The sequence below is a fragment of the Cebidichthys violaceus genome, unplaced genomic scaffold, assembly GCF_023349555.1.
Source record: "Cebidichthys violaceus isolate CVI_PGR_0920_01 unplaced genomic scaffold, fCebVio1.0.p SCAF_45, whole genome shotgun sequence".
In the NCBI taxonomy this organism is placed as follows: domain Eukaryota; kingdom Metazoa; phylum Chordata; class Actinopteri; order Perciformes; family Stichaeidae; genus Cebidichthys; species Cebidichthys violaceus.
In genome coordinates this window covers 369296-380000 of record NW_027176650.1, presented here as the reverse complement: position 1 = coordinate 380000, position 10705 = coordinate 369296, and the positions used below count along the sequence as shown (strand labels likewise).

The following is a 10705-nucleotide window of genomic DNA, read 5'->3' as shown; positions in this document are numbered from 1 at the left end:
CATAAAGAGGCGGTGTTAGTCTCTTAAAGGGGCGGTGTTAGTCTCTTAAAGGGGCGGTGTTAGTCTCTTAAAGTGGCGGTTTTAGTCCCTTAAAGGGGCAGTGTTAGTCTCTTAAAGGGGCGGTGTTAGTCTCTTAAAGGGGCAGTGTTAGTCACTTAAAGTGGCGGTTTTAGTCTTAAAGAGGCGGTGTTAGTCTCTTAAAGTGGCGGTTTTATATTGATATATTGATATTAAAACATAAATATATTTGTAATATTATATGTTTCAGCTCTGATCCAGGTGAAGCTGTGGGCGATCGACCGTCAGTGTTTCCAGACCATCATGATGAGAACTGGACTCATCAAACACGCCGAGTACATGGACTTCCTCAAGAGGTGATCCCAACTCTGTCACATGGGTTTCTCCACAGCCCCACCCCTTTAAGAGACTAACACCACCCCTTTAAGAGACTGATACTGTCCCTTTAAGAGACTATTACCACCTCTTTAAGAGACTAACACCGCCCCTTTAAGAGACTAATACCGCCCCTTTAAGAGACTAACACCGCCCCTTTAAGAGACTAACACCACCTCTTTAAGAGACTAACTCCGCCCCTTTAAGAGACTAACACCGCCCCTTTAAGAGACTAACACCACCTCTTTAAGAGACTAACTCCGCCCCTTTAAGAGACTGACACTGTCCCTTTAAGACACTAACCCCGCTACTTTAAGAGACTGACACCGCCCCTTTCTCTCTTTCTCTGCAGTGTTCCCACCTTCCAGGGTCTTCCAGAGGAGACTCTCAGTAAACTGGCTGACGTCATGGAGGAGGTGAGACACCTTGAAACCACCGGACACCTTTAGATCACCAGACACCTTTACACCACCAGACACCTTTACACCACCAGACACCTTTAAACCACCAGACACCTTTAGACCACCAGACACCTTTAAATCACCAGACACCTTTAGACCACCAGACACCTTTAGACCACCAGACACCTTTAGACCACCAGACACCTTTAAACCACCAGACACCTTTAGACCACCAGACACCTTTAAACCACCAGACACCTTTAAACCACCAGACACCTTTAGATCACCAGACACCTTTAAACCACCAGACACCTTTAGACCACCAGACACCTTTAGAACACCAGACACCTTTAAACCACCAGACACCTTTAGACCACCAGACACCTTTAAACCACCAGACATATTAAACCACCAGACACCTTTAGATCACCAGACACCTTTAAACCACCAGACACCTTTAGACCACCAGACACCTTTAGAACACCAGACACCTTTAAACCACCAGACACCTTTAGACCACCAGACACCTTTAAATCACCAGACACCTTTAGACCACCAGACACCTTTAGACCACCAGACACCTTTAGACCACCAGACAGCTTTAGATCACCAGACACCTTTAAACAACCAGACAGCTTTAGACCACCAGACAGCTTTAGATCACCAGACACCTTTAGACCACCAGACACCTTTAGATCACCAGACACCTTTAAACCACCAGACACCTTTAAACCACCAGACACCTTTAGACCACCAGACCGCTTTAGACCACCAGACAGCTTTAGATCACCAGACACCTTTAGATCACCAGACACCTTTAAACCACCAGACAGCTTTAAACCATCAGACACCTTTAGATCACCAGACAGCTTTAAACCATCAGACACCTTTAGATCACCAGACACCTTTAGATCACCAGACACCTTTAGACCACCAGACACCTTTAGATCACCAGACACCTTTAGATCACCAGACACCTTTAAACCACCAGACACCTTTAGACCACCAGACACCTTTAGATCACCAGACACCTTTAGATCACCAGACACCTATAAACCACCAGACAGCTTTAAACCATCAGACACCACATCACTGTAACTCTTCTTCTGTGTTCAGACCCATTATGAAGACGGAGAGTTCATCATCAGACAGGGAGCCAGAGGAGACACCTTCTTCATCATCAGCAAGGGAAAGGTAAAGCCTCCCTTTATTGATTATTGTATTGATCAGCCGACTCGTCCTGATCGTCTGTTAATCACACCTTCTGTCAGGTGAACGTGACCCAGGAGGATTCAGCCAATCAGGAGCCAACACACCTCAGAGAGCTCACCAGGGGAAACTGGTTTGGAGAGAAAGCCCTGCAGGGGTAAGATCATGTGACTGGAACCTTTTATCTTCTAAACCTGAACCGTTACCTTCTAAACCTGAACCTTTACCTTCTGAACCTGAACATTTACCTTCTAAACCTGAACTTTTACCTTCTAAACCTGAACCTTTACCTTCTAAACCTGAACCTCTACCTTCTAAACCTGAACCTTTACCTTCTGAACCTGAACCATTACCTTCTAAAACTGAACCTTTACCTTCTATATCTGAACCATTACCTTCTAAAACTGAACCTTTACCTTCTAAAACTGAACCATTACCTTCTAAAACTGAACCTTTACCTTCTAAAAAAAGTGATCGCTGTTAACAGTGTGTGTGTGTGTGTGTGTGTGTGTGTGTGTGTGTGTGTTGTTTCCACAGTGAAGATGTGAGAACAGCAAACGTCATCGCTGCTGAAGCCGTCACCTGCCTGGTCATCGACCGAGAGTAAGACACACACACACACACACATTTTTATTATTATTTTTGTTTTTGTTGTTGATGAACTTCTCAGTGTTTCTTATTTTTCCTGGACTTCAGTAGTTTTTACGACATTTATCTGAGAGCTTTAGTAACTTTTCATCTTCAGATTATGAATCAACTAATAAATGATGAACTATTATTTAAGCTTAAACTAGCAGCAGAATATAAAGTAATTAAAGTGATCAACACATTAATGAATAATAATTATAATTTAATTATTGATGTTTTAATAAATATGATCTTAATCTGTTTATTGAAGCTGCTGCTCTGCTGCCCTCTGCTGGTCTTCTGCTCTCACTACACACAATTATTATTATTATTATTATTTTAGAGCGTGTTGTTGTTGCACACTGCTGACCCACAATGCAACACTGTGAATAAATTGTCATATTTAATTGTATTCATGTTATATTTCATCTCTGAGATTTAATGAGTCTGAGTTATTGATGAACTCATCAATTGTTGTTTTTTCCTCATCAGCTCGTTCAAGCATCTGATTGGAGGACTGGACGACGTTTCCAATAAAGGATACGAGGACGCTGAAGCTAAAGCCAAGTATGTTAAATATATTCATATTTAATATATTCATATTAAATATATTCATATTAAACGTATTCAACTTATTAAACACCTGTGGACAGGTTAGCGTTTCGCTACAAACACTTAACACAGAGCATCTGGTCCTTGCGCATAAATGTGTTACAATTCTAATGCTACTGTGATGTCCATATCAACTAAAATAAACATACAAAACAAATTAAACATATTAAACATAATAAATGTCTTAAACGTATTAAACTTATTAAACTTACTAAACATATTAAACAAATTAAACTTCTTTAACATATTAAACAAATTAAACGTATTAAACGTATGTTTAAATGTGATGAAACATCAGATCTTTGTTTGTATTCAGTTAATTTATTGTTATAATTAAATAAAAGATGTCGTCTAATCGTTGAAGGTTAAAACAATAACTTTATGTTGCATCATATTTAACAACCAGTTTGAGACTTTTTCATTTTCTGATATTTAATGAAGAAGATATTCTTCAGATGTTTTCATTCTTTGCAGGTTGATTTTGATAAACGACTAAAGACTTAAAGCAGTTTTGTTTCCTGTTCAGTAACTCGATCCTCTGAGCTGATGATGTAAGAAGAGCTCATAATAATAATAATAATATTAATAATAATAATACCTGACACTGAACGTTACAGGATCAGCTGATTCTGTGGAGACAAAACAATCTCAACAAAGTGAAGCCGTTTACTTTAATGTGTATTATAAACATAGTCAAAATAAAAGTAGTACAGAAATCATAAAACATACATACATATAGAATAGAAGACAATTACAATAAAAGAGCTGTGTGGTTTAAAATGTTCAAAGTACAAAGAAACAATGAAAAACAACACAAACCTTAAATCAGGTTTCATATACAAATATATAATATATATATTCTAAAGACACACTTTCATGTTTAATGTAGAAGATCATTTAACTCTCATGTTGACGTTCCTGTTTTCATGTCCGTGTACAAACAACTAAAACAACTTTTTATGATCCATTCTGGTTTGGGCTTTAAATATATTAATAATAATAATAATAATAATAATAATACATTTTATTTATCGAGCGCTTTTCATAGTACTCAAAGACACTTTACATTAAAATCATCATATATAAAAGCTATACACTATTTTATATATATATATATATATATATATATAAGCTATACACTATTATATATATATATATATATATATAAGCTATACACTATTATATATATATATATTTATATATATATATAGTGCACTATAGTACACACACACACACTAGTAACACAAGACGTTTTGTCCTGCATCATGTGACATGTGACAGAGTGAGTTTGAACACAGTCATCTCCTCTTATGGTATAGATTCAATACAACACACACACACACACACACACACACACACACACACACACACACACCAGGTGACCTGCTGTCAATCAGAAAAGGTTGCTATGGTAACAGTCAACCACAGATTTGTATTAGTATTATTATCTAAGTTTAAAAACTATATTTACTATAAAAATAAGTTGTCTTCACTCACTAATATTTATCGTCAATGCTTTTCATGCTTCAAGTTTATATATGTATATATATATATATATATATAATACAATATCATAATAATATAGTTCACAGTCTGAGGTGTTGTAGGATTCAGTGTTTTGCTCAAAGACACTTCAGCAAGTTGAAGGTTGGAGGGATTTGAACCTTCAGTTAATCTCTTTCACTCTATAATAAACTATTTTTAGAGCGTTTATGTGTCGCTACTGTTTCTGCAGAAACCTGATCCCACAGAGTCGGTTTCCAGGAAATACACACACACACACACACACACACACACACACACACACACACACACACACACACACACATATGTTATTGTGTTTTCTCCCACATAAACAACTAAAGAGGAAATCTGTTGGTGTCAAAAACAACCAAAGATTCTCTCACAAAAGCAATAAATGAGCATTTATCATCTGAACATTTAGGAAACTAAAACCACCTGAATTAAACTGATTAAGTTGATTTGATTGCATTTTGGCAGCAGAACAGACTGTAAACACAACATATAATAATCAGTTTTTGGTCTCCACCTCCAAATCCTGAGGGGAATATGTGTCTCTTTAGCTGCTAAATGCTCCGTTATGTTCACCAGCTGGTGTCTCAGCTATGTGGATCCTGGATCTGGTTCATGTGAGTGAACGAGGTGCTACGTTTCTGGACCTCCTGCAGGTCTGAAAGGATCCTGTCTGGTACTTGAATCTTGCTACATTTTGGTCTGTATTTGCAGTTTATCACTGACAACCAAATATATTCATCAACATCTGAAAAGAAAGAGAGGGGATAAAGAGCAGCCGACCAACCAACCAGACCTGCTAGACCAAACACCACCAAACTGCCCCAGAGAGAAGAGCCCAGATGGATGCTAAGCTAACCTAGCTAAGAGCTCAGGCTACTCTACTACCCAGCATGCTCCTGGCTGTCTGAAGCCCGGTCGCAGAAAAAATAAGATGTATGAAAGCAGAAGATAGGTCGGTGACTGTTAAGCTCACGTCTTCACAGAGACCTGGATCCATCGTGGTCCAGGATTAAGTTACACCTGACGGGTGGACATCAGGACAGAGATCAGGACTCTGGTGGGACCAGAGGAGGACTCTGTGTTTGCATAATGATGCTTGGTGCTCAAAACACAGTCAGAGTTCTTCATGCTGAGTTCTTAATGTGACGATGTCGGCCATTTTATCTGCTGTTTACATTCATCATGTGGAATGTTCTGCTGCTTTTGTTTCGTTTTGTTGTATTGAAAATGAGCTACAACTGAAGCTCCTTGTGCTTCCATGAGTTACATAATAACAATAAATGATCCTCAAAGAATTGATGATAGAACAAACGACCACGAGCATTAAACTCGATCCGTTGACGTTACACCTCCTGAAGAACCTCCTGAAGACTTTGTGTCCTCTGTCCTCTGTCCTCGGGACAGTCTGTCCTTCAGTGAGGAACCTCTGAGCAATGTTTCCTTCAAGCTAAAAATACCGGCGGCGTCTCGTTACACCCTGTAGGACTCGGAGCAGACCTGGTCCCCCCTCCCTTTTTGACATTAAAGGACGAACCTCTCGGAGGCTTCCCTCAGTCGTAGTGTCAGTTGGAGCGCGCTCAGTTGGACTCCATCCAAATCAGACGCCCACAGACCTGCAGTCTGGATCTGAAGAGTTTTAGACGAAGAGTACCGTCCAAAATCTATCAAGACTTCAAAGAAGGTCTGATGACGTCATCTGGACTCTGACGGCGTCCTGCTCGGATCAGGAAGATCTGGCAACCTCACCGGTCCCACCAGACCAGAACCTGGGATCTCTGTCGACACCAGCAGCCCGACCCTCACCATGTGAACCTGGAGTGGAGCTCTTCTTTGGAGACGCTCTCTTACAGACTGAATGTTCTCCTGATGACTGAAATCCTTTTGTACTTTCACCGAGAAACTTCGTCCTAAAACTTTGAAGGATTTGTTTTTGTCTGCAGAATGAAGGACTAGACCTTGAAGACCATCTGGTGGATTGAAATCCACCTTTTTCTGCCATCACAGACTCTTCATAGAAGAGAAGAATGAGTGTTTTTCTTATCGATACTCGTAAATAAACTCTTTGTAGAGATGAGAGAGCTGCTTCTCCTCCCAGCGAGGCAGCAGAGAGCTCCATACTCTTCCTCCTCTTCTTCTTCCTCCTCTTCCTCCCCCCTCATCACCTCCTTCTCCATCCAAACCTCCAAGAAGTTCCCGTTCTTCCACGTCGTCAAATGCTGCAGGTACAGTTCCAACACCTTATTAAAGGAAGGTCGGATGAATTTTAGATTCCAAACGTTCACCTCTGAAGCTTGGCTGCTCGAACATCTTTTACAAAAATGCACCCAACGTGTTTAAAACTCTGCTTTCCTGTGGTCAGTGAAGGCCTCCCTGTGTTGTTTCTGTGTCTGCAGGTACGAGGCGGAGAACGCCTTCTTCTCCAGTCTGAAGCTGAAGGACTTCAACATCATCGACACACTCGGAGTCGGAGGCTTTGGGCGCGTCGAGCTGGTACGATCAGGTTCTATTATAGAACGTGAGATTATAGAATGTGAGATTAGAGAACGTGAGATTAGAAAACGTGAGATTAGAGAATGTGAGATTAGAGAACGTGACATTATAAAACGTGAGATTAGAGAACGTGAGATTATAAAACGTGAGATTATAGAACGTGAGATTAGAGAATGTGAGATTAGAGAACGTGAGATTAGAAAACGTGAGATTAGAGAATGTGAGATTATGTAAAAGAGAGATTTTTATTCTCTATTGTAAATTCAGGATTTATGATTTTCATTTTAATGCGGCGCCACAGAAAAGACTTCTTAGCAGGACGTTTCACTCGAGTTTGAAACCACTTTCACCAGTAAAAGATCATTTCAGGTTACTTTGAAGCCACTTTAATTCTTTAAAACTAGCTGTTGGTGTTGGATGATTTAAAAACTAACTTCAGATCAAGAAGCTTCAGACAAAGTTAAAGACCAGTTTGAGTCTAGTTGGATATGATTTATGAGTGTGTGTGTGTGTGTGTGTGTGTGTGTGTGTGTGTGTGTGTGTGTGTGTGTGTGTGTGTGTGTGTGTGTGTGCGCGCGCGTGTGTGTGCGTGCGTGTGTGTGTGTGTGTGCTATTTGCAGTAACTTTCCAGTGGAGTATCAATGCTGGTAACTGGAAACCAGTCATCATGTGATTCAGAGTCGGGGTTTAATCCATGAGTTCAGTTTATTAAATCTAATTCTTCTCAGATCAGAAGCTTCCTTTGTTTTCATTGTATTTATATTCATTAGATTATATTAATTGTTCATTAGTAGTGAGGTGGATGGAGACAGAGGAAGGTGTGATGCAGCGGTTGCTGCTCTGACTCGTGGCGTCTCTGCAGCAGCAGGAGGTTTTCGGGTACTGAAGGTCTGAGGGGAAACCCTGCAGAGGGTTTGCCCAAAAACAGGAAGGAATCCCCGCTCAGGATCTCCCATCATCCCTTTGGAGATATTTTTAGTGGACGAGTCAGAATGTAACTCTGCTCCGAGGAAAACACTGACCTCTGACTTCCAGACTGCTGATGATATTTCCCATCACAGCCAGCTTCAGAGCAGTGGCCAGGCTAGCTATTTCCCCCCGTTTCCAGTCTTTATGCTAAGCTAAGCTAACCAGCAGATGGCTGAGTGGTGTCCAGAAATAGAGGATTGTGTCATGTTGTATTTACAGCACAGCTGTTTGTCCTTCATATGTGTTCTGCATGAGGTTCAAACTCACAGATAAGAGTCAAGATTCAAACCCAAGACCAATACTCGTTAAAACTAGAATTTAAAAAAAGTTAGGTTGAGACAACAAAACTACTTAGTTAGGTTGAGACAACAAAACTACTTAGTTAGGTTGGGACACAATACTTGTTAGATACAGATTGAAATGTGTGTTGTTTCTAACCGACTGGACGTGTGTTTGTCTTCAGGTGCAGCTGAAGAACGAGGAGGCGAAGACTTTCGCCATGAAGATCCTGAAGAAGCGTCACATCGTCGACACGAGACAACAGGAACACATCCGCTCTGAGAAACACATCATGACCGAGGCGCACTCCGACTTCATTGTCAGGTCAGTACAATCATCATCATCATCACTGCAATCGTTTCATATGAAAGTCATTGATTCTAAAAAAGTGTTGCTTTAAGTCCTGGCTTTCAAAATAAAAGCTTTATTGACAAATCTTTGTTTGGTGTTATGTGCAGAATTGTGTCACTATTAAAAAAAAAATAAAAAATACATAAAAGCTTCACTGGAAAAGAAATATTGTTTGGTTTTGGTTTAAAAATAAAATATAAATATAATAGAGTTCACTAAAACTTTATTGTCCATGAACTAAAAACAATGTTGCTTTTTATTGATGTTTGTTTTTGGTTAGCTCTTTTAATGATTTACATTAAAGCAGCAGAAGAAGAATATAAAACATATGGAATCAGAACGAATCTCACTGTTAAAAGAAGAAACGTGAAAACATAAATAAAATAAGAGCTTTCTCAAACAGAGAGATGGATGTTTTTGATTTATTTTGAAAGGTTCTGATGAAGCTGTGTTGTTTGTGTTCAGGTTGTACCGGACGTTTAAAGACAGTAAATATCTGTACATGCTGATGGAGGCCTGTCTGGGAGGAGAGCTGTGGACGATACTGAGAGACAGGTACACACTTCCTTTATTCAACACGTGTACTGATGAAGAAGTGTCACTCTTCTCAAACGTTTATAAATGGTTTATTTTTTGACGCAGAATAAAATCCAAAAGTGCTGAAACGAGTGTTTTAGTCGATTAGATGAAAATTAATTTATAGATTTATTAACAGCAATTTTGATAGTTGGTTATTTGTTGAGGGTCATTTCTCAGGTGTCAGCTGCTCAGAATCTGTTTTATGTCTTTATAAACTAACTAACTGGGTTTTGACAGTAATTCTTGTTTAACTTGTTTTTCAGGGGTTCTTTTGAAGATTCGACCACCAGGTTCTACACAGCCTGTGTGGTCGAAGCCTTCGCCTACCTGCATGCCAAAGGCATCATATACAGAGACCTGAAGCCTGAGAATCTCATCCTGGACAGCCGAGGATACGCCAAGCTGGTAATTCAATATTTATGCATGAAATATATTTTCAATGTTTGACATCTGGTAGGAATCAGCAAACAGTTTGAGCACAAGTAAAGCAAATACAACCTTTACAAAATGTAAAGTGAAATCAGTAAGTCATGCTCTGAAATTAAAAGAACACAATCTTCAATAAAAAAGCTCCATATTGTAGAAAATAAAGAAAGTGTTGAAAGATTCAAAATTAATTTCACATGTTCTTTTGAAAGTCTTATAACTTTTAGTATCATCATGTGATATCACAGCAGCATACATGCTCAAGTGTACTGAATTTATACATGTTTATGAGAGGTTGACAAACAAGTTAAATTCAGTCAAGTTTGAAATCTTTTTTCAGAAACGTGTATTTTTTGCAAAGCAGGAACGGGATCACGAGATTTATTGGAAATCAACCTTTTGGATTTTTTATATTTCTTGCGTACAAGTGGAGATTTTGTCCGGATGGTGAGGAAAAAAGTCAGAGACGTCACCAGAAATATTAAGAGTTCATCCTCATATTTTAAAAGAGTTTCCAGCTTGAGATGCTGTACAGGAACCGGCAGGAGCCAATTCACACTATCAAAAAAATAAAATGATACAAATGTTAAGAGACGTGTTCAATCATTTTAGTCTTTTTCTAGGTGGACTTCGGTTTTGCCAAGAAGATCGGTTTCTGTAAGAAAACGTGGACGTTCTGCGGGACGCCTGAGTACGTAGCTCCAGAGATCATCCTCAACAAAGGTCACGATGTCTCAGCAGACTACTGGTCTCTGGGGATCCTGATGTACGAGCTGCTGACCGGCAGGTGAGGACAAAGACAAGAGTGGAGACAGTGAAGCTCAGTAGAATCA

At 39.5% G+C, this 10705-nt stretch overlaps 1 protein-coding gene across 3 annotated transcripts in view; it reads left to right on the top strand.

The window, feature by feature from the left end:
• The window catches only part of LOC137886729 (cGMP-dependent protein kinase 1-like), a 38988-nt gene that overhangs the window by 24136 nt on the left and 4147 nt on the right, over nt 1–10705 (top strand). For 2 of the 3 annotated variants that reach the window (XM_068729321.1, XM_068729320.1), the window contains exons 4-14: nt 269–374; nt 746–809; nt 1911–1988; nt 2066–2160; nt 2541–2606; nt 3123–3197; nt 7172–7268; nt 8701–8840; nt 9333–9422; nt 9710–9851; nt 10496–10659. In XM_068729321.1, coding sequence (XP_068585422.1) covers nt 269–374; nt 746–809; nt 1911–1988; nt 2066–2160; nt 2541–2606; nt 3123–3197; nt 7172–7268; nt 8701–8840; nt 9333–9422; nt 9710–9851; nt 10496–10659 — 1117 coding nt within the window. Of the gene's footprint in view, nt 1–268; nt 375–745; nt 810–1910; nt 1989–2065; nt 2161–2540; nt 2607–3122; nt 3198–6364; nt 7001–7171; nt 7269–8700; nt 8841–9332; nt 9423–9709; nt 9852–10495; nt 10660–10705 lie in introns of those variants that run through there. The other variant, XM_068729322.1, reaches the window with a different exon arrangement.